At 41.8% G+C, this 25,411-nt stretch overlaps 1 protein-coding gene across 1 annotated transcript in view; it reads right to left on the reverse strand.

The window, feature by feature from the left end:
• Positions 1–25,411, reverse strand: part of LOC309970978 (sodium/glucose cotransporter 1-like) — a gene marked incomplete at both ends in the record, with an annotated part of 62,053 nt that overhangs the window by 33,895 nt on the left and 2,747 nt on the right. Inside the window, 5 exon segments of the mRNA XM_082853739.1 lie at positions 20–100; positions 1,193–1,298; positions 2,835–2,939; positions 11,892–11,951; positions 13,522–13,626. Of these exon segments, the coding sequence (XP_082709865.1) occupies positions 20–100; positions 1,193–1,298; positions 2,835–2,939; positions 11,892–11,951; positions 13,522–13,626 (457 nt within the window).

Raw genomic sequence — 25,411 nt, forward strand, 5'->3', positions numbered from 1 at the left:
GCTCTCCAGATTTACTTACCATAGCCCATTAACAAGACTGAGCCCAGAACTACAATGCCAGCATGTAAGATATCAGTATAAACTGCAGCCGCAAAACCACCTGAATAGGCAAGAGAAAGGGAAAGGAGAGCCACGCCTGACTCTGTGGGAAGTTACTCTGCATGCCTGGTCCACACACTCGGGTCTGCTCGTCTCCACACCCACACCTCCGTCCTGAGCTCAGTGGGCCTTACAACTGCTTATGCTTAGACTAGATACACCCTGTTTTCTCTCTTGAACAGCCTTCATGATCTGTTGTTGGATTCTTATCTTGCTCTTTTATATCCCAATTTCCTTTTACTTCCCATTTTGGATAAATGAAAATCTGGTAGTTTTCCTAAGCAAAAAAGTATACAGGTCTTCCTTGACTTATGATGGCGTTACATCCTGATAAGCCCATTGTAAGCTGAAAATATTATTAAGTCGAAAATGCATTTACTACATCTCACCTACTGAACATCATAGCTTAGCCTGGTCTGCCTTAAATGTGCTCAGAACACTTACATTAGCTTACAGTTGGGCAAATTCATTAACACAAAGCCTATTTTATAATACAATGTTGACCATCTCATGTAATTTATTGAATACTGTACTGAAAGAGAAAAACAGAATGGCTGTCTGGGTAGAGAACAGCTGTTCACCTCGTGGATGCGTGGCTGATGGGGAGCTGCCACTACCCAAGGTTATGATGCCACGTATCATGCTACATAGCGTTAGCCCAAGACGGGATCAACATTCCAAATTTGAATTGTCTGCCTAAGTGATCCCATCTGATGGCCTGACCAGGTTAGCAGGTAATCGGGATGCCCTGAAGCAGCTCCTCCTCTCAGTCCCTTTCTGTGCTCCGGCTCCTTCACCCCTTCACCAAGCAGACTTCAGTGTGAGGCCTGCCCCACCCCAAACACTGCCGGCCCTGTCAATCCTCTTGGAAAGCCCCTGCCAGTCTGATACGATTTCCAGGAGCAGGGCACAACTCGGGCACCCCTGCCTCAATTATTTTCAGTGTTTGGCCCTTTCAGGCCTCAGCAATGTGACTTACAGACTCAGGGAAAATGCAAAAGCTGGAGATCCCTGTCTCAATGTCTTTAGGACTTCACTAAGAAGTAGAGCTTTTGTGTCAACACAAATACCTGTGGGGTTAGAGTAACTTCACCTGTGATGGCATAAATGCCAGTAACTGACAGCAAGACTACGGTGGCCAGGTAAACATCCAACCCCAAAACCAGCCTCATGAACATGGCGCCAGCGCAGATCTCCACCTGAAATGGGTACAAACGTAGCAGGCTGCACTTTCATTTCCAGCTCTATCAACAGCTGTCCCATAAAGACGCTGACCTCAGAGGCTATCTGAAGTCAGCACGTCCACTCCATTCCTAGTGGACACTGGGTGAGGTCTACCCAAGTTCTGTTGGGCAACACAGCTGGTGCCCCATGAGTTCAGCCAAGGTCAGGACCTTTAAGCATTGGGCTAAGTTAATGCAACTTAGCCTCTCCCTCCTTGGAGCCTCAGAGTGGGGAGTGTGCCCAGGGAGCGAGCTGTTCCTGCAGTTCCGCCAGTGGGAAAGGCGAGGGGGCTGCTTATCAGGGACTGGCACGCTTTTTCTGTAAAGGGAAGATGGTAAATGCTGTAGGCTTTGTGACACACAGACCATTTCTGTTTTTTTACCACTCTTTAAAACTGTAAAAACCATTCTTAGCTCAAGGACTGTACAAAGCAGATCACTAGTCCGACTGGCCTGCGGGCTGGGTTTGTTAACCCCAGGCTTCGTTGACAATGACTCTGAAGCACCTGCACGTCATTTACTGGCTAACCTCGTGCTTTGGTATTCTGGTCTCCACAGCCAGGGATACAATGGGCAGAGGTTCTCCCAACACCCAACATTTACACACCGAATGTTTACTGAGCACCAGCCATGTGGTAGATACTCGGCAGGGTTCAGGAGATCCAAGGGTTACCAAAACTCAGTCACTGTCTTCAAGTACCTTATGTTTAATGAAGGAGATAGGTCACCAAATAGGCAATTTCCATGCAGTGTGATAAGTGACACTCATTCAGTCATTCAAAAAAAACACCTGTCAAGTGCCTTATGTGCTAACCATGTTCTCAGCAGAGGGGGATTGCAGGGAGCAAGCCAGGAAAGGGCCCGGGGCTCAAGAAGCTCGCACGAGAGTGGAGAAGACAGATAACAAGCAAGGAAACAGATAAATTCTCTCACATGGTGGCGTGTATTACAAAGGAAACAGAAACAGTAATGGAGTAGAGACTGACTGGGCACATCCGAGGAGGGCCTCTCCCAGGAAGTGACATTTCAAAAATCTGGGGGAAGAACATTCCAGACACAGTACAGAGCAGGTGTCAAGGGCTTCAAGTGGGAATAAGCTTGCTGGATTTGAGAAACGACATGGCGAGTACAGGGGAGGAGACGAGGCCAGAGGAAGGGCCAGGGTAGGAAGGCTTCACAGGTCATAACACGAGGTTCAGTTCTCTTGTAAGGGTGGTGGGGTGCCTCGATTGTTTCCAGCAGGGGAGTGGCATCACCTGATGACATGACGCCCAGCGTTCTCTGGGAACACACAGGAGGGGCCTGTAACCCAGGCTTGGGAGGCAAAGAAGATGCCTCTGCCTTTCATTCTGTGTATCATTAAGCTATTTTTTCTCCACTTTAGCTTAGACAGCAGAGGCTGACAAGTAACTTATGAGGCCCCAGAGTGAACTGCTGCGACAAACCTAGCATAGTCCTGCCTATCGATTTTTTTGTGTTTTTCTTCCTTGGGCTGGCTTTTACACAACTCACCGAGATCTTACTGAAGATATAAAGGAATAAGTACAGAATAGTGAGGAGGAACTGGTTCCAGTAGCCACCAAACCTCTTCCTCAAATATTTGGGCAATGTTACTACCTGTAGGAGCAACAGGAGAAGCCACCGTCAGGCAGAGCGCTCACAAGGTGCTGGCTGTCACGGAGATGCGGCTGATGGCGGGAGCGGCCCAGGAGTACCAGGTGCAGGGTCACCGACTCTCGCTTTGCATTACACGGACCCCTGTTAAGATGGGAGAAATAGGAAAGAAGAGGCAAAACCGCTGTCTTCAAGAAGCTTGGAATTTAGCTTCCTGTTCAATCTTTGGAAAGCAGAAGTAAATGCAGCTAATTGAATATGTCAAACGATGACAAATCACTTTCATGAAATAATCATAGAGCAAAATCAAATGTTTTTATCACATACTACGAATATACCAAGGGCTCAAGGGAGACACAACTTGACTCCACAGCTCTCGCACCTGGTCCTCTGCGCCAATGCCTCTTGTGTGTGAGCTGGTGCCCCAGACCGCCCTGCTCATTTCTACCTCCACCATCTCACGCTGTGTGTGCCCGGTGGCAGGGAGTGCACTCTTCGCTCATCAGATGCCTGGCTCCTAGCACAGTGCCTGGCTCACGGCAGTGAATAAACCAGCGGTAACTGAATACCATCCCACCTCCAGTCCCGACTATGCTCCTGTGCTCTTGTTCCCCCACCTCACACATGCAAATCCCATCTGCTTTCTGCAGCCTTAGCTGGGGGCTTGGCAGGGACCACACGCCCCCTCCTAAACACCCGGAGCTTTTATTCATTTCCTCTTCATTTGGTTCTTAATCATATGCTGCCACACACGGCTGACTTCTCAGTCAGGCTCTAAGCTGTTTCACACTCACTACTCATATTAGTTTGCCAGGGCTGCCGTCAAAAAGTACGACAGAGTGGCTCACACAACAGAAACGCATTGCCCTGTAGCTCTGGGGGCTGGCAGCTCGCGGTGTCCGGGGCTGGTTCTCGCGGGGCCGTGAGGAAGGATGCATGCCAGGCCTGTCTCCTCGGCTGGCTGAGACCATCTCCCCGCTGCGTCTGCTCATCCTTCCCTCTGTACATGTCTGTGTCCAATATACTCATCTCACAAAGTCATGCTGGATTAGGACCCACCCTAATGACCTCATTTTAACTTAATTACTTCTTTAAAGACTTTATCTCAAAATCCGTCACAACCTGAGGTGATTTTCCTGGGATTATGGCTTCACAACTGCAAGCTTTAGACTGCACGGCAGACAAAGCCTTCCACAATTTTAATGCCCTCTCCACAAGTGTATGTTTTTAAGTTTTATGAGCCATGGTTTACATACAGTAAAATTATCCCATTTTAAGTGTAAAGTTTGATGAGTTTGGGAAAATGTATACAGTTGTGTGATCACCACCACGTTCAAAATATAAGGCATTTCTAACACCCTGCTAAGCCCCCAAGGGCGTGCGGCCAAGACCCTCACCACCCCAGTCTTGGAAAACCAGCTGTCAGTCTTGGAAAACCAGCTGTCGCCAGACTCGCCTTCCTTGGAGCTCAAACCCATGGAGTCACACAGCTCCGGGGAAACCAGTGTGAATGGTCACAGAACCACCAGAGTCCCTGCTCACAAATCACTCATGAACTTCCCTTTGGGACCAGCAGACCTTCCTATTTCCTCCACAACCCAACCCTGGCAACCACCATTCTGTTGTGTGTTTCTATGAGTTCGACATTTTTTTTTTAAGATTCCACATATAATTAATATCATGCAATATTTGTTTCTCTGTCTGGTTTATTTTACTGGTTCACAATTTTCTTTTAATGCATATGGCTAGTAAGGAAAGTATCCATAATCAATAAAGAATAAATGCAACCCCCCCAAAAAAAAGAGTGTGTGCACTTCTATGTCCTGCTACTTTCACCTGGTACCACATCCTGCTTCTCACCCGTGCTGTCACTCGACGGCTCCTCAGTGCCACCTAGTACCATGTCACGTGCTGTCTGTCCCAATTCAGATTATTTCTAGGTTCGTCTGTTAGGACTAAAACTTCCTGTATCAGTCTGTGTGTGGACGTGCGTCTTCATTTCTCTGGGGTGGGGTGAAGTGCCGCACCCAGGAACAGAACGGCTAGATCCTAAGGTGTAACTGGGTAAGAAACTGCCAACCTGTTTTCCAACGTTCCCTCCAGAAAGGTACGGGCCCCAGGGGCTCCACAACCTCTCCAGCTCTTGGTAGCATCAGTCCTTTTAATCTCAGCCATTCTAGTGGGTGTGCACGGGATCTGATTTTAAGTAGCATTTTCCTAACGGTCAGTGATAGTGAACATCTTTTCATGTGATTATTTGCCATCTGTATATTTTCTTTGGTGAAATGTCTTCTTGCTGTTAAGCTTTAAGAGTTTTAAAAAATATGTATATTCAGGATATAAGTCTTTTACTGTCAGTATGTTCTACAAATACTCCTTCCCAGTCTCTAGCTTGACTTTTCACATTCTTAAAAATATACTTCTAAGAGTTAAAGTTTAAAATTTTACTTTGAAGTCCAATATATCAATTTCTTCCTTTATGGTTTGTGGTTTTTGTGTCCTAAGAAATTTTTACCTACCCAATAACCTTCAAAAAAAATTTTTTTGCAATAAGTTCTTTTTTTAATTGAAGTATAAGTGACTTATCACCTTACATTGGTTTCAGGTGTACAACATGATGATTCAATATTTATATATATTTCTTTTCTTTTTAAATTTATTTATTTAATTTATTTTTGGCTGCGTTGGGTCTTTGTTACTGTGCGTGGGCTCTCTCTAGTTGCAGCGAGTGGGGGCCACTCTTTGTTGCGGTGCGCAGGCCCCTCATTGTGGCGGCCTTTCCCGTTGTGGAGCACGGGGCTCTAGGCGCACGGGCTTCAGTAGTCGTGGCGCACAGGCTTAGTTGCTCTGCAGCATGTGGGATCTTCCTGGACCAGGACTCGAACCCATGTCCCCTGCATTGGCAGGCAGATTCTTAACCACTGCGCCACCAGGGAAGCCCTATTTATATATATTTCATCTTCATTTTTTTTTTTTTTTTTTGCGCTACGCGGGCCTCTCACTGTTGTGGCCTCTTCTGTTGCAGAGCACAGGCTCCGGACGCGCACGCTCAGCGGCCATGGCTCACGGGCCTAGCCGCTCCGCGGCATGTGGGATCTTCCCGGACCAGGGCACGAACCCATGTCCCCTGCATCAGCAGGCGGACTCTCAAGCACTGCGCCGCCAGGGAAACCCCTCATCTTCATTTTTAAAGAATACTTTTGCTGGGTATAGAATTCTCGGTTGACAGCTTTTTCTTCCATTCAGCATCCAACTATGTCATTCTGATGTTTTCTGGTCTCCACTGTATCTGATGAGAAGTCGTCTATTAACTATATCATTGTTTCCCTGCATGTAATGTGTTGCTTTTCTTTTACCAATTTCAAAATCTTCTCTTTATCTTTGCTTTTAGCAGTTTGACTGTGATGTAAACCTATGTGTAGTTTTCTTTGTGTTTATTCTATTTAGTGTTTGTCAAGCATTTTGAATCTGTAAATTAACATTTTCCCGCAAAGGATATATTTTCAGTTATTATTTCTTCAAAAATTTTTTTCTGCCTCTTTCTCTTCTCTTTCTGGGACTCCAATTACATGTCTGATCGATTGATATTGTATTGCAGGTCTCTGAGGTTTTGTTCCTTTTTCTTCAGTTTTTTCTCCTCTGTTCTTTATCCTGAGTAATTCTTATCTTCAAGTTCACTGATTCTCTCTTTTCCCATCTTAATTGTGCTGTTGAACCCCTCTTGTGAAGTCTTCATTTCAGCTACTATGCTTTTCAACTTGAGAATTTTGACTTGTTTTTTTGGTTTTTACTTTTATTTTTTTTATTTTTTTTATTTTTGGCTGCATTGGGTCTTCATTGCTGTGTGCGGGCTTTCTCTAGTTGCCATGAGCAAGGGGTACTCTTCACTGTGGTGCGCAGGCTTCTCATAGCGGTGGCTTCTCTTGTTGTGGAGCATGGGCTCTAGGCGCACAGGCTTCAGTAGTCGTGGTGCAGGCTCAGTAGTTCTGGCACACAGGCTTAGTTGCTCCACGGTATGTGGGATCTTCCTGGACCAGGGATCGAACCCATGTCCCCTGCACTGGCAGGCATATTCTTAACCACTGCGCTACCAGGGAAGTCCCGACTTGGTTCTTTTCTACAGTTTCAGTTTCTCTGTTGAGAGGCCCTATTTGTTCACTCATTAATATCACATTTTCCTTTACATTTTGGAATACATTTATAATAGCAAGTTGAAGTCTTTGTTTTGTTAAATCTACATCTGGGCCTGCTCAGAGTCAGCACCTACTTATTGCTTTTTTTCTCCCTGAGTGTGGGTCATGTTTATTTTCCCATTTCTTTGCATATCTAATAATTCTTGGTTGAAGACTGGCCATCGTAGATAATATGATGTAGCACTCTAGAATCCGTTTTGTTCTTCCGAGGATTAGTGCTCTTGTTTGAGTAGGGACTGAATGTGTCTGGACTCAGACTACCATATCTTCCATGCCACCCTGACCCCCACCCTGCAGTGCAGAAGCTGAGGTCTCCACTTGGTTTTCCAGCTTCCAGCTGCTGCTGACTTAGCCTGGTCCTCTGAAGGTTTTCCCTGCACTTGAGTAGCCTGGCAGTCAGTCAAGGGTTCGGGCAGAATTTATACTGAGATTTGGGGACTAACCCTCTCTTTGGCTCCCTTGTTTTTGGAGCTCCCCTCCTAAGTTTTGGGTTGCTTTGCCAGCCCTCAATTATGTCCTTGATACCTCCAACCAGCAAGACTTCTGTCTTCCACTGCCTGCCCTGTGTGGGCTGGGGAATGTGCTCAGTCACTGGCACAGCAAACTCACAAATCTCTCCAGGAACAGTCCTGTCTTTGCAAGACAGATCTTTTTTTGGCTGGGCTCCCTGGGGTCTCAGGTATGCCTGTGTACTTTAGTGGTTAGCCAGAGATTTGGGATTTTTGTATATTATTTTAAAATCCTTCCATACCTCAAGGATATAAAGATATTTTTTACTTTCTTATAAAAGTTAGACGAATTTTTGCCTTTCCTATTTAAGCCTTTAATCAATCCAAAATTCTTTTTGTGTAGAATAGGGATCTAATTTTATTTTTTTCGTATGATAACCAATTGATCCTCCTTTCCTCAGTCATCTGCAATGCCGTCTATGTCATAAATCAGGTGTTCATACATATGAGTGTTTCTGGGCTTTTTCACTCTCTCTTGTGTCAATGTGTTTATCCTTGCGCCAATACCAAACTGTCTTAATTACTACAGCTTTATAGTAAGTCATGCTATTTGGTAAGATAAGTTCTTCTTATTTTTCTTTGATAGGAATATCTTTGCTATTCTTATGCTTTTGCTCTTCTACATACACTTTATTTACTTTTTTCCAGATTTATTGAGCTATGACATACATCATAAAAGTTTAAGGTATGTGATGTGATCTGATACATGTATATATTGCAAAATGATTAGCACAGTAAGTTTAAGTTACTATCTCCATCACCCCACATAACTGCCACTTTTTTGTGGTGAGAACATTTAAGATTTACTCTCTTAGCAACTTTTAAGTGTATAATACAGTATTGTTAATGATAGTCACCATGCTAATTCTTTTTTTAAAGATCTTTTTGATGTGGACCATTTTACTGAATTTGTTACAATATTGCTTCTGTTTCATGTTTTGGTTTTCAGGCCATGAGGCATGTGGGATCTTAGCTCCCCGACCAGGGATCGAACCTTCACCCCCTGCATTGGAAGGCAAAGTGTTAACCAGTGGACCACCAGGGAAGTCCCACCATGCTAAGTTTTAATCCATTCATCCACTCTGTGCCTTTTGATTGGAGTATTCAATTCATTTACATGTAAAGTAATTATTGCTAGGTAAGGACTTACTAATGACATCTTGGTAGTTGTTTTCTAACTGTTTTGTAGTTTCCCTGTTACTTTCTTCCCCTCTTACTATCTTCCTTTGTGAATTAATGATTTTCCATAGTAGTAAGCTTTGGTTCTCTCCTTTCTCTTTTGTGTATCTAGCATAGCTTTTTGCTTTGTGGTTACCATGAGGCTTCCATAGATATAAGAGTCTATTTCAAGGTGATAACTTTGAATGCATATGAAAACTCTACCCTTTTACTTCCCGCCTGACATTTAATGTTTTTGATATCACAATTTACCTCTTTTTATATTATGTATCTGTTAACAAATAATTGTAGCTATGGTTTTTAAAAAATATTTTGTCCTTTAACCTTTAGAGTTAAGTGGTTAATATACCACCATCTTACTGTATTTGAGTAGTCTGATTTTGACTATCTACTTACTATGTTTTCATGTTACTAATTAGCATGCTTTCATTTCAGCTTGAAGACTCCTTCCAACATTTCTTATAAGGCAGCTCTAGTGGTGATGAACTTCCCCAGCTTTGGTTTGTCTGAGAAAGTCTTTTTTTCTCTTTCATTTCTGAAGACCAACTCTGCCAGATAAAGTATTCTTGGTTGGCAGTCTTTTTCTTTTACCACTTTGAGTACATCATCTCACTGTCTCCTGTTCTGCAAGCCTTCTGCTGAGAAATCCACTGATAGCCTTATGGGGGTTCCCTTGTATGTGAGGAATTTTTTTTCTTTTCCTGTTTTTAAAATTTCGTCTCTGTCTTTGATTTCAGACAGTTTTATTATAATGTGTCCTGGAGAAGATAGTTTGGGGTTAAAACTTGGGGGGGAACCGATGAGCTTTGTCATCTTGGATATCCAAATCTCTCCTCAGATTTGGGAAGGTCTCCATTTTAAATAAGCTTTCTGCCTGCTTCTCCCTCTCTTCTCCTTCTGGGATGCCAGTAATGTGTAGATTGTTTCTTTTAATAGTGTCCCATAGCTCACACAGGCTTTCTTCACTCTTTTTCCTTTGTTCTCCTCTAACTGCGTAATTTCAAATGACCTATCATTGAGTTCACAGAATCTTTCTTCTGCTTTGCCAAGCCTGCTGTTGATGTCCCAGTTGCATTTTCCATTTTATTCATTGTAATATTCAGCTCCAGAATTTGTATGGTTAGGATTCCTATCTCTCTGTTAAACCTCTCATTTCTTTCACATATTGTTTTCCTTATTTCGCTGAGCTGTCCTTCTGTGTTTTCTTGTAGCTCACTGAGCTTCCTTCAAACAACCGTCTTGAACTTTTTATCAGGCAAATCTTTGGAGTTGGTTACTGGAAAATTATTGTGTTCCTTTGGTGGTGTCATGTTTCCTCGATTTTTCAAGTTCCTTGAAGTCTTGTGTTGCTGTTTCTGCATTTGAGGAAGCAGTCACCGCCTCCAGTTTTTACTGACTGGTTTTTGGAGAGAAATACGTTCCATCAGTCCTGCTAGGGATTCTGAGGCTTTCTCAGACCTTTCCTTGGATACACCTGCTTCACATGTCTTCCTTGATCCTACAAAGCCAGGCTGAGTGCTGACAGCCTCCAGTTTGCTTGCCTTACTGAGGGTGGTGCTGAATGCTCGTCTGTGTGCTTTCCCAATCCCACAGGGTCAGGCTGGCTTCCTACGTGTGCTCACTAGCTTTATGCCAGGAATCAACACTGCCACAATTGGAGGTAAGCTAAGGGAGCTGGCCATAAGGTGCAGGCATATGTGGGTGAGGCATGAAGAATGTTGGGGTGTCTGAGGGCCAGCTGGGGAGATCTGCAAGTGAAGAGCCCCCACCGGCTTACTGGCGGGCTTCCTGAGTTTGCAAGGGGGTTAGTAGGATTTGTGTTCCTTTGATGCCATCTGAGAGCCCTGAGTGCTGCTCTCCCAGCCACTCCCCACCCCCGGTCATACAGCACACCTGAATATTCTAGATGGAGTGAGAAAGAAGTAGGTCTTTTTGGCAGCAGTCTGTGCAGCTGGAGTAGCTGGGCACTTACATGCTGTCGCTCTTCCCCATGGGACAAATCTCAGGCTAAGAAGGTCTCTCTTGGCACTGAGCTGTGCCACCTCAGGGGAGTGGTGACATGGGTAAAGTGAACCTGTCCCTCTCACCCTCTTCAATGCATCCAGTCGTGGGTATTTTTTTTCCAACAGCATGACTCCTGTACTTCCACAAAGGCCCTCTCGCCTGTGGGTGACAGTCTAAACTGGAGTTCTTTGACAGAACACTCTTATTCTGCCATGTTGGTGACATCATGCCACGTACCCCTGTGGATGCTAGGCCTGGACAGTTTCTTCTTTGTTCTCTCTCAGCCAGGCACTGACATCTTTGTCCCCTTATCTCCTACATACATTTTAGAGTCAGCTTGTCAAGTTCCTCAAACATCTTCTTCTGGATTTAGGGAGAACTAATATTTTTAGGCTGTTGTCTTCCAGTCATTAACAGAATTGTTCTCTTAATTTAGGTCTTATTTTTTAACAAAGTTTTAAAATGTTTTCTATAAAAACCTTAAGAAGTGAACTCTTGAGTAAGGTCCAGAGTGAAACAGTAGGCAGTTACTGGCTTCTGTTTACCAGTCAGAATGACGTTATTTGAGACATTTCTTAAGATTTAGGGAAATCAGTACAAGGATCAGAACACTGAGAAGTTTAACCTGTCCTCTAGGATGTTTTTTTTAAAATTTAATTAAATTTAATTAATTAATTTATTTTTGGCTGCGTTGGGTCTTGGTTGTTGTTGCGCGCGGGCTTTCTCTAGCTGTGGCGAGCGGGGGCCATTCTCCGCTGCGGTGCGCAGGCTTCTGATTGTGGCGGCCCCTCCTGTTGCGGAGCACAGGCTCTAGGCACGCGGGCTTCAGCAGCCGCAGCACGCCGGCTCAATAGCACAAGCTCAGCAGTTGTGGCGCATGGGCTCAGTTGCTCTGCGGCATGTGGAATCCTCCAGGACCAGGGCTCGAACCCATGTCCCCTGCATTGGCAGGCGGATTCTTAATCACTGCGCCACTAGGGAAGCCCCCTCTAGGATGTTTTTATGTACATATGCAGTATTTGTAAGAAAAAATATTGTAAAGAAAAGAGTAAGTGCTAATGGATACTCACCCCAGCCTTAATGTAAATGGGAGAAAATACCCAACCAAAAACACAGAGCATAAATGGAGCCTGAAACCAAGAAAAGAAGAGCAATTAAATCAGGGTCCCACCTAGGCTAAGCTCTTAAATGAGATGCAAGCTCAGTTACTGTTTTGAGCCCAATAAATGTCATACTTACTGGGGACCTTGCAAATAACAGCCCAAGCGTAAGCATTCCAGTACAACAAACTTAACTTATAGGCACTTGATCTTTGCCTATAAAGGGGTGCATTCTTAATTTAGGGGGGGTTAACTGAGCCAATTTTCAAGATATTTATTAAAATTTATTGTTTGCCTACTTCCAGATAGAAACGAAGGTGGCTTATAATTAAACAAAAAAGATAGTAAAAAAAAAAAAATCAGAAACCATTCAGAGAAATAGTAGAGAAACTACACCAAAATTTACACAAGCTATTGAAATTAAGTAATGCATTTGTCTCTGGCTTTCTTTACAAAGAAGGGGTAAGTTGAATATATGAAGGAGATGTGAACGAATTCTGAGAACTAAATGGTGGTACAGACCAGGGCGCCTTATCAGGTCTGGAATTAACTTTGTTAGAAGTATTGTTTATTTCTGTAGTCTACCAGAGGAAAAGATGAGACCCAGAAAGTAGGGAGCTTTCTGATTTATCAAAAAAAAAAAAAAAAAAGGGCCAGGTGATTTATATAGAGATAGGTTAATTAACCCAAGACACATTAATTCACTTATATTAATTTAGGTGAACAAATTCTATGTCCTATAATAAATATATTCCACAGATTAGATAAATAATCCATTTTATAAGTTTTATAGTTGAAACCTGGTATTCATAGGCGATCAGTTAGGAGTTTTGTAGTAACCAGCTGAATATCTCAAAGAACCCAGTTGAGCCTATTCTCAGTATACAGTTGACCCGTGAACAATGTGGGGGTTAGGGGTGCCGACCCCCATGTAGTCAAGCTAAATCTGTCTCAAAAACAAAGGAATTGGTAAATGACTCATCCAAGGGCAGGAAGCTGAAACAATCTGGATAGAATCAGGACTCAAACCCTAGTTCTTTTGATTCCACATATTGTGATCTCTAATTGAACACAAACTTTTCCCCACACTTAGTCAATTTAAAGATCTGTGAAATGAAAATAAAAGTACTATATTTATTGAAAAAAAATCTGCGTGTAACCAGACGTGCATGGTTTAAATACATGTTTTTCAAGGGTCAACTGCATACTGCAAATGTGTACATACCGATAAATACACACACATATATACATATATATCTGTATGTCTAGGTACACACACATATATATGTGTATGTATGTATGTATGTATATGTTTATGTACATATATATTTAAGTGTTAATATGATCTTTTCCCTACCTGACTAGTCTCCTAACTGTATTCCTATGGTCCTTGGAATGTAAACATTCTCTATCTCTTCATTACTTTACTAAGAAGAATGAAAACTAGCACAATCTTGTTGAGAAATCAAAGACTTGGTTCCCTTCTTCCATGACTTCTCAAGGAGTCTTTAATATTTACTCAGGGTTGAAAGCAAGTTTTTATGTTTCATTTGGACAATGATAAAGGTGGAGGTTAGCTGCTACAGAAGGCACTACTTACATTCCACTCGAAGGCCCCAACAGCAATCCCTGAAGACACCCCCGTTCCAGCCAGGCCCATAAAGTGCCCAGTGCCAATATTCGAGGCAAAAAGAAAAGCACCTATCTGAAAATCAAAAGACAATTACAGATCAGAACTTTTAGTCCAACTTCAAAAACTAATTCTCACAAATATAAACCCAACCTGAATTTTATCAATACATTTCCTCAAAAGGGATTATACCCTGGGCAGAATTCCCATTCATATTTTTTCTATACAAACCCTAACCATAAATTAGAAGCCAAGTAAAAAGGGATGAAGGGAAAAAAGTATTACTGCATTCTTATGTTGCCACCCTCCACACGCTCCACTGACTTATTTGCAACTGCAGAAATATTAGCAGGAGTGTAATTTCATCACTGTTTGAAGTAATTTAAAAATATTAACAATCTAACTGATTGTAAGAGAATGGTTAAAATACTAAGGTACATGAATATGATGAAATACAATGTAGCATACAGAAAGGATAAAGGAACTCTATTAAATGATAAAAAATAATGTAAACAATATTGATAATATAATCTCATTAAAATTTTGTGTGGGCATATTACACTTATGCACATGTATGTTTATATATAGATGGGAGTGATTCTGGTAGTATATATATAAAAATACTTCTGGGGACTGGAATCATGGTTATAGAAATAGAATGGTAAGAAAATCTCAAGTTCCATACTTGGATTGTAACTTTTTTTTTTTTTTTTTTACAACCAGCATATGTTACTTTCAAAATAAAAAATCCCAGAGGCATTTAAAATGAACAAAATCCCTCCTAAACCAATTTTAATTGAGTAGAGATAGCCACTCCATTCCAAATCCAAATCCAAATCCAAATACTGTGCTATATTTGACACAAGATACACTTAAAACCAAATTATTAAGAGAGACTAAAAATAACAAAGCCTTTTAGATAAAAACAAACAAAAAACAGCATTGACGATATTAACATAAGATAAAGTAGGATTCAATACCAAAAGCATTAAATATGACAGAGGTTTTTTTGTTTTGTTTTTAAACCATGAAACATAAAATGCACTAGTAAGACATAACTGAGAACATACAGGCACCCAAACACTGTAGCACCAACAAATATAAGGCAAAAAAAATCTTGGAAGAGGCACATAATAATTACTCAAGCAGTTATTTTTACTATTAGGAATGTCTGCTACCTTTATCATAATAATGAAAAACTATACACAATCTAAATTGCCCAATAATATGTTACATAAATGGTGGAATGTCCATATGATATAACACTATACAACTGTGTATAAATATAAAATATCTCTATCTACCTACCTATGTTTATATAGACCTAGGAAGACATTAGTACATTAAATGTACCTTCATTAATTCAGTAACTATTAATAAATGTCCACTGCCAACTATGTGTCAGTGTTGTACATACTAGGAATACATCAGTGAGTAAAACAGACAAATCCCTGCCCTCATGAAGCTAACATTCTCTTAGGAAGAAGAGGATGAACAAGATAAATTAGGGGATTATTTTATAGCACAATAGACAGTGATAAATAGTAAAGTCCTACAGAGAAGAAGAAAGCTTAGAAAACAGACAGGCACGGAAGCAACCTAAATCTCCATCAACAGACGAATGGATAAAAAAGATGTGGTACATATATATAATGGAATGTTACTCAGCCATAAAAAGAAACAAAATTGGGCCATTTGTAGAGACGTGGATGGACCTAGAGACTGTCATACAGAGTGAAGTCAGAAAGAGAAAAACAAATATCATATATTAACACATAAATGTGGAATCCGGAAAAATGGTACAGATGAACCGGTTTGCAAGGCAGAAATAGAGACACAGATGTAGAGAACAAATGTACGGGCACCAAGGGGGGAAAGGGATGGTGGGATGAACTGGGAGATTGGGATTGACAAATATACACTAATATGTATAAAATAGATAACTAATGAGAACCTGCTGTATAGCACAGGGAACTCTACTTCACCTCGCTGTACAGTAGATACTAACACAACATTGTAAAACAACTATACCCCAATTGAAAAAAAAAAAGAAAGAAGGCAGGCAGGAAGTGCTGTGCAGTACAGTGGGCAGGGCCAACTTTCTCTGAGGAGGTGTGAGGGGCAAGCCAAGGGTACCTGTGAGAGCAGAGAGCCTCCAGGCAGAGGGAGCAGCAAGGGCAATGGCCCTGAGGCAGAAGCACGGCTAAATTGTTCAAGGTCACCGAGGTAAGGAGGTGCAGATCATCTGTGGCCTAACATAGGCTGGACTTTCATTCTGGGTGACATGAGAGCCCCCAGAGGGTTTTAAGCAGTCAGGTGACGTGGTCTGACCCTTCAGCTGCTTTGTTGAGGTTGGACGTGGAGGAGCACAAGTGGAAGGAGGGCGCCGAGAGAAGAGGCTACTACAATCAATCCAGGTGAGGGTGACGGCAGCATGGGCCTGGAGGCACTGATGCGAAGGGGTCGGATTTCAAATCTGTTTTTTAAATCGAGTCCCAGGACTTCCTGATGGATTGGAAGTTGGGGTGAGAGAGAATAGAGTCTAACACTACTCCACGGGTGTCAACCTGAGCAGCTAGAAGGATGGAGCTGCCGTTCAGGGACAGGGAAGACGGCAGGAGTAGAAGATGTGCAGAATGCATGTTCCATGTGCAAGACCTGACAGACCTTTCTAGTCAGGTGTCAAATGGGCAGCGGGATGCACAAGACTGGAGTTGAGGGAGAGAGCTGGGACTTGCTACCATTCTAGCAAGTTGTCTTTAATGCCATGTCGCCAGGTGTGTGAGTGTAACTGGAAAGGAGACACCAGGGTCTGGCCCTGGGGAGGTCCAGCATTCAGCAGCCAGGGAGATCGGAAAGAACCAGCCAGGGGGACCTCGAACGAGTGGCTGGTGAAGCAGCAGGAATGGAGGAGAGCCAGGTGGCAACGTGGGGTGGGAGGGAGGACTGAATTTCAGTTTCACCACCGCCAAGCTAGGTAAGAGGAGGCCTGAGCACCGACCACATGAATAAGCCACATGGAGGGCCCAGACAAGAGCAATTCATACCCATCGGATATCTGCTGACTGAATAAAAGTATAAAAGAAAGAAAGTTGAAGTGGCAAAATTACTTTTATTTCCATTTTCTTTATCAATACCATAATACAGTTTGTTCACTAAGCAATAATTCTAATAGCGTAAAAAGAAGTCACATCCAGGATTGGTTCAAGATGGAGGAGTAGAAGGACGTGTGCTCACTCCCTCTTGCAAGAGCACTGGAATCACAACTAACTGCTGAACAATCATCGACAGGAAGACACGGGAACTCACCAAAAAAGATACCCCATATCCAAAGACAAAGGAGAAGCTGCAATGAGGCGGTAGGAGGGGTGCAATCATGATAAAATCAAATCCCATAACCGCTGGGTGGGTGACTCACAAACTAGAGAACAATTATACCACAGAAGCCCGCCTACTGGAGTGAAGGTTCTGAGCCCCACGTCAGGCTTCCCAACCTAGGGGTCTGGCAATGGGAAGAGGAATTCCCAGAGAATCAGACTTTGAAGTCTAACAGGATTTGATTGCAGAACTTTGACAGGACTGAGGGAAACAGAGACTCCACTCTTGGAGGACACACACAGAGTAGTGTGCACATCAAGACCCAGGGGGAAGGAGCAGTGACCCCACAGGAGACTGAACCAGACCTACCTGCTAGTGTTGGAGGGTCTCCTGCAGAGGCAGGGGCAGGCTGTGGCTTACCCTGGAGACAAGGACACTGGCAGCATAAGTTCTGGGAAGTACTCCTTGGCATGAGCCCTCTTGGAGTCCACCATTAGCCCCACCAAAGAGCCTGTAGCCTCCAGTGCTGGGTTGCCACAGGCCAAACAACCACCAGGGAGGGAACTCAGCCCCACCCATCAGCAGACAAGCAGATTAAAGTTTTACTGAGCTCTGCCCACCAGAGCAACACCCAGCTCTACCCACCACCAGTCCCTCCCATCAGGAAGCTTGCACAAGCCTCTTAGATAACCTCATCCAACAGAGGGCAGACAGCAGAAGCAAGATGAACTAAAATCCTGTAGCCTGTGGAACAAAAAACACATTCACAGAAAGATAGACAAAATGAAATGGCAGGGGATGATGTACCAGATGAAGGAACAAGATAAAACCCCAGAAAAACAATTAAGTGAAGTGGAGATAGGCAACCTTCCAGAAAAATAATTCAGAATAATGATAGTAAAGATGATCCAGGACCTCGGAAAAATAATGGAGGCAAAGATCGAGAAGATGCAAGAAATGTTTAACAAAGACCTAGAAGATGGCTTCCCTGGTGGTGCAGTGGATAAGAATCTGCCTGCCAATGCAGGGGAAACAGGTTCAGTCCCTGGTCTGGGAAGATCCCACGTGCCACGGAACAACTAACCCTGTGTGCCACAACTACTGAGCCTGTGCTCTAGAGCCCACGAGCCACAACTACTGAAGCCCGCGTGCCTAGAGCGCATGCTCTGCAACAAGAGAAGCCACCATGATGAGAAGCCCGAGCACTGCGATGAAGAGTAGCCTCCATTTGCTGCAACTAGAGAAAGCCCATGTGCAGCAACGAAGACCCAACGTAGCCATAAATAAATAAAAAAAATTTTTTTAATTAAAAAAACAATTCAAAGACCTAGAAGAATTAAAGGACAAACAACTAGAAGAATGAAAGAACAAACAAACAGAGATGAACAATATAATAAATGAAATGAAAAATACACTAGAAGGAATCAATAGCAGAATAACTGAGGCAGAAGAATAGATAAGTGACCTGGAAGACAGAATGGTGGAATTCACTACTGCAAAACATAATAAAGAAAAAAGAATGAAAAGAAATGAAGACAGCTTAAGAGGCCTCTGGGACATTAAATGCAATAACATTTGCATTAGAGGGGTCCCAGAAGGAGAAGAGAGAAAGGACCTAAGAAAATATTTGAAGAGATTATAGTCAAAAACGTCCCTAACATAGGAAAGGAAATAGCCACCCAAGTCCAGGAAGTGCAGAGAGTCCCAGGCAGGATAAACCCAAGGAGAAACACACCAAGACACATAGTAATCAAATTGTCAAGAATTAAAGACAAAGAAAAATTATTAAAAGCAACAAGGGAAAAACAACAAATTACATACAAGGGAACTCCCATAAGGTTAACAGCTGATTTCTCAGCAGAAACTCTACAAGTCAGAAGGGAGTGGCACAATATATTTAAAGTGATGAAAGGGAAGAAACTACAACCAAGATTACTCTACCCGGCAAGGATCTCATTCAGATTTGACGGAGAAATCAAAAGCTTTACAGACAAGCAAAAGCTAAGAGAATTCAGCACCACCAAACCAGCTCTACAACAAATGCTAAAAGAGCTTCTCTAAGTGGGAAACAAAAGAGAAGAAAAGGACCTACAAAAACAAACCCCAAACAATTAAGAAAATGGCAGTAGGAACATATATATTGATAATTACCTTAAATGTGAATGGATTAAATGTTCCAACCAAAAGACACAGGCTTGCTGAATGGATACAAAAACAAGACCCATATATATGCTGTCTACAAGAGATCCACTTCAGACCTAGGGACACATACAGACTGAAAGTGAGGGGATGGAAAAAGATATTCCATGCAAATGGAAATCAAAAGAAAGCTGGAGTAGCAATACTCATATCAGATAAAATAGACTTTAAAATAAAGAATGTTACAAGAGACAAGGAAGGAAATTACATAATGATCAAGGGATCAATCCAAGAAGATGATATAACAATTATATATGCTCCCAACATAGGAGCACCTCAATACATAAGGCAAATGCAAATGCTAACAGCTATCAAAGAGGAAATTGACAGTAACACAATAATAGTGGGGGACTTTAACACCTCACTTACACCAATGGACAGATCATCCAGACAGAAAATTAATAAGGAAACACAAGCTTTAAATGACACAATAGACCAGATAGATTTAATTGATATTTATAGGACATTCCATCTCCAAACAGCAGATTACACTTTCTTCTCAAGTGCACATGGAACATTCTCCAGAATAGATCACATCTTGGGTCACAAATCAAGCCTCAGTAAACTTAAGAAAACTGAAGTCATATCAAGCATCTTTTCTGACCACAACGCTATGAGATTAGAAATCAATTACAGGGAAAAAAACATAAAAAACACAAACACATGGAGGCTTAACAATATGTTACTAAATAAGCAAGAGATCACTGAAGAAATCAAAGAGGAAATCAAAAAATACCTAGAGACAAATGACAACGAAAACACGACAATCCAAAACCTATGGAATGCAGCAAAAGCAGTTCTAAGAGGGAAGTTTATATCAATACAATCCTACCTCAAGAAACAAGGAAAATCTCAAATAAACAATCTAACCTTACACCTGAAGGAACTAGAGAAAGAAGAACAAAACCCAAAGATAGTAGAAGGAAAGAAATCATAAAGGTCAGAGCAGAAATAAATGAAATAGAAACAAAGAAAACAACAGCAAAGATCAATAAAACTACAAGCTGGTTCTTTGAGAAGATAAACAAAATTGATAAACCTTTAGCGGGACTCATCAAGAAAAAGAGGGAGAGGACTCAAATCAATAAAATTAGAAATGAAAAAGGAGAAGTTACAATGGACACTGCAGAAATACAAAGCATCATAAGAGACTACGACAAGCAACTCTATGCCAATAAAATGGACAACTTGGAAGAAATGGACAAATTCTTAGAAAGGTATAACCTTCCAAGACTGAACCAGGATGAAATAGAAAATATGAACAGACAAATCACAAGAAATGAAATTGAAACTGTGATTAAAAATCTTCCAACAAACAAAAGTCCAGGACCAGATGGCTTCACAGGTGAATTCTATCAAACATTTAGAGAAGAGCTAACACCCATCCTTCTCAAACTGTTCCAAAAAATTGCAGAGGAAGGAACACTCCCAAACTCATTCTACAAGGCCACCATCACCCTGATACCAAAACCAGACAGAGATACTACAAAGAAAAAGAAAATTACAGACCAATATCACTGATGAATATAGATGCAAAAATCCTCAACAAAATACTAGCAAACAGAATCCAACAACACATTAAAAGGATCATACACCATGTATGTATCAAGTAGGATTTATCTCGGGGATGCAAGGATTCTTCAATATATGCAAATCAATCAATGTGATACACCATATTAACAAATTGAAGAATAAAAACCATATGATCATTCTCAATAGATGCAGAAAAAGCTTTTGACAAAATTCAACACTGATTTATGATAAAACCTCTCCAAAATGTGGGTACAGAGGGAACCTACCTCAACATAATAAAGGCCATATACGACAAACCCACAGCAAACATCATTCTCAATGGTGAAAAACTGAAAGCATTTCCTCTAAGATCAGGAACAAGACAAGGATGTCCACTCTCAGCACTATTATTCAACATAGTTTTGGAAGTCCTAGCTATGGCAATCAGAGAAGAAAAAGAAATAAAAGGAATCCAAATTGGAAAAGAAGAAATAAAACTGTTACTGTTTGCTGATGACATGATACTATACATAGAAAATCCTAAAGATGCCGCTAGAAAACACTAGAGCTAATCGATGAATCTGGTAAAGTTGCAGGACACAAAATTAATGCACAGAAATCTCTTGCATTCCTATACACAAATGATGAAAGCTCAGAAAGAGAAATTAAGGAAACAATCCCATTCACCATTGCAACAAAAAGAATAAAATACCTAGGAATAAACCTACCTAAGGAGGTGAAAGACCTGTACTCAGAAAACTATAAGTCACTGACGAAAGAAATTAAAGATGACACAAGCAGATGGAGAGATATACCATGTTTGCAGATTGGAAGAATCAATACTGTGAAAATGACTATACTACCCAAAGCAGTCTACAGATTCAATGCAATCCCTATCAAATTACCAACGGCATTTTTTACAAAACTAGAACAAAAAAATCTTAAAATTTGTATGGAGACACGAAAGACCCTGAATAGCCAAAGCAATCTTGAGGGGAAAAAATGGAGCTGGAGGAATCAGACTCTCTGACTTCAGACTATACTACAAAGCTACAGTAATCAAGACAATATGGTACCAGCACAAAAACAGAAATATAGATCAATGGAACAGGATAGAAAGCCCAGAGATAAACCCATGCACCTATGGTCAACTAATCTATGACAAAGGAGGAATGGAGAAAAGAATGGAGAAAAGAAAAGTCTCTTCAATAAGTGGTGCTGGGAAAACTGGACAGCTACATGTAAAAGAATGAAATTAGAACACTAACACCATGCACAAAAATAAACTCAAAATGGATTAAAGACCTAAAAGTGAGACCGGACACTATAAAACAGAGGAAAACATAGGAAGAACACTCTTTGACATAAATCACAGCAAGATCTTTTTTGACCCACCTCCTAGAGTAATGGAAATAAAAACAAAAATAAACTAATGGGACCTAATGAAACTTAAAAGCTTTTGTACAGCAAAGGAAACTATAAACAAGACAAAAAGACAACTCTCAGAATGGGAGAAAATATTTGCAAATGAATCAACAAAAGATTAATCTCCAAAATATATAAACAGCTCATGCAGCTCAATATTAAAACAAAACAACCCAATCAAAAAATGGGCAGAAGACCTAAATAGACATTTCTCCAAAGAAGACATACAGATGGCCAAGAGGCAAATGAAAAGCTGCTTAACATCACTAATATTAGAGAAGTGCAAATCAAAACTACAATGAGATATCACCTCACACTGGTTAGAATGGGCATCATCAGAAAATCTACGAACAACAAATTCTGGAGAGGGTGTGGAGAAAAGGAAATCCTCTTGCATTGTTGGCGGGAATGTAAATTGATACAGCCACTATGGAGAACAGTATGAAGGTTCCTTAAAAAAACTAAAAATAGAATTACCATATGACCCAGCAATCCCACTACTGGGCATATACCCAGAGAAAACCATAATTCAAAAAGACACATGCACCCCAATGTTCATTGCAGCACTATTTACAGTAGCCAGGTCATGGAAGCAACCTAAATGCCCATCGACAGATGACTGGATAAAGATGTGGTACATATATACAATGGAACTCAGCCATAAAAAGGGTCATTTGTAGAGACGTGGATGGACCTAGAGACTGTCATACAGAGTGAAGTAAGTCAGAAAGAGAAAAACAAATATCATATATTAACACATAAATGTGGAATCTAGAAAAATGGTACAGATGAACTGGTTTGCAAGGCAGAAATAGAGACACAGATGTAGAGAACAAACGTATGGACACCAAGGAGGGAGAGCGGGGGAAGGGTGGTGGTGGTGGGATGAATTGGGAGATTGGGATTGACATATTATACACCAACATGTATAAAATAGATAACTAATAAGAACCTGCTGAATAAAAATAAATAAATAAAACCAAAAAACCAAAAAAAGAAGTCACATCTGACTCCCACTCTACACTGTGTGCTTCCAGAGGGCAGGACTCACTATGTTCTATCTGTGTCCCAGAACCTAGAACAATACCTTGTACTACCAGACACCTAGTAATGGTTACTGAACTACACTGAGCTGAATGGAAGAGTTAAGGGAAGTACTAATGAAATGGCTTTCCTGATTTAGCAACTTCAAATTATTTGGGGGTAAAAGACATCCAAATTAAAGTAATAAATGAATCCACATGCAGCCCCCAAACTGGACTGCACATGCAAGGCACACTCACCTGCCACCATGCTAGATTTCAGCCAGCCAGGAAGAAGTCTTCTACTGTCCCACGACTGCTTGACAATACAGCCTTAAAAAAAGGGGTGGTGTTGGGGGGAATCCAAGAAACCAAACTGCTTCAAAGACACAGGTCTCACAAACAGATGACCTTCACTTATGGGTAAATGTCCTTTGCAGAGATCCCATTTCCCCTTCATTCTTTTTAGGAACAGAGGTCTCTACCTGCTGAGTTAGAGGAGGGCCCACGGTCTCTCCCAGCTATGAGATCACATGGGCCTGTCCATTTCTCTACACTAGTGTGTAAATAATATTGCTGTATTTTTTCCCCCAATAGTTAACCAGTGCATGGCTCCCAGCAGAGTCTTGGAGATGAGTGGTTCAGCGAATGTATCAATTGACTGGGAATGGCAAAGCTGAACACCAGCCTAGCTTCTTCCGGGAGAGCAGTCACGTTGCCAAGACTATGATGTCCTCCCAACGCACCCAAGGGCTCTCTCCTCAGGTCCCCAGCTCTGATTCCCAGACTCCAGTACGGTCAAAAGATATTCCTGGGGATTTCCTGGATTGCCTAGGACTAGCAGGACCCACGGATGACCACTGGTTGACAAAAAAGTGTTTCTGTGGGAGAAGTGAACTTATTACCACCATCTGGGGTATCTGCCTTATAATGGAGTCCTTTCACATCATAAAGCTTTAAACCAAAGAACAACTCTAAATCAGACACATTAAGTTAGTCTCATTTCATCCATTCACTAAATATTTATCAAGAGCCCATTATGTTCAGAGCTGACCTTTCTTAAGGAAGGTATCAGCGGTATGTAGGGAGAGGTGCATTAGAACTTTTAAAAGGAATTTACAAAATGTTCTAAGATGAATAAAATCACTCTGTCTTCCCATTAAAGAAAGAACCAGACAGGAAGAGAGGAGGTCCTGGGAAGAGGGTGGTTATGCACACGTCCCTGACTCCTCCTTCCTCCCTGCTCTTTCTGGAATAATCCACCAACCACAGCAGCCAGGCTGCTGGGGCAGAAGGTGCATCCACCACTTTCTCAAAGATCTTGGGGCTGAGACTGATAACAGAGGAAACAAACAAACAAAAGTGTAAGGTTTTTTCCACTTTAACATCCTGCAGGAGCCAAGGCACCAGCAACAAAGAACAAGATTTCCTTGTGGGGGCTCAGCGGTCAGAAGCTGATGAAGGATTTCAGGAGTCCCATCTGTGCAAACGTGGGCAATTCTGTTCAGTGAGAAAAGGGTGGTTTGCTTAAGAACCAAAAGACTCCTTTATCACATTATATGCAAAAGGAAATCCCAGATGTTCTGGACATTTAAATTTCTTTTTAGCTTGCAGGATCTTAGTTCCCTGACCAGGGATTGAACCCGGGCCCTCAGCAGTGAAAGCACGGAGTCCTAACCACTGGACTATGAGGGAATTCCCTAAATATTTTTTAAAACCTATAAAATATTAGAATAAATTTTAGAATAGTATTTGTACAATGTTGGAGTGGGTAAAAACTTTCCTAAGCAAGCCAGGAAATCTAGATGCAAAGGAAAAGAGAGACAGTAGACTTCTTCAAAGTGAAAACAAATCAGATGACAGAGAGACAACAGTAACAGAGTCTAGACCAGTGGTTCTCGACCAGGGGTGATTTTTGCCCCACTCCTCCAAGGGACATGTGGCAATGTCCGGAGACAGTTTTGGCTGTGAAGGGGCAGGGCTTGGGGGTACTTCTAAGCATCCTATAATACACAGGACAGACCTCCCACAACAAGGAATTATCTGGTCCCAAATGTCAGTAGTGCTGAGGTTGAGAACAACTGCTCTAGAAAATGAGAGTTTAGGAAAAACATATTGGCAACTCAAATGACAGACAAGGTGATAAAAGCAAAGTCGAACAACTCAATTCATAAATGGGCACATAAACTGGCTATTCAACAGAAGAGGAAGATCAAAGGACAACAGGCTCACAAGAATATGGTCAATCTCATAGGAGGCTGAGTCTGGAAAGCGCAAATCAAAGCTGCAGTAACATACCACTACTCACTCATCACCCTGGGACCCCCCACAAAAATTAAATTAGTAGTAACAAACCAGGCTGGTGAAGGCCTGGGGAAAGAATG

Source organism: Leucopleurus acutus, assembly GCF_964270905.1.
Source record: "Leucopleurus acutus genome assembly, chromosome: 13".
Lineage (NCBI taxonomy): Eukaryota > Metazoa > Chordata > Mammalia > Artiodactyla > Delphinidae > Leucopleurus > Leucopleurus acutus.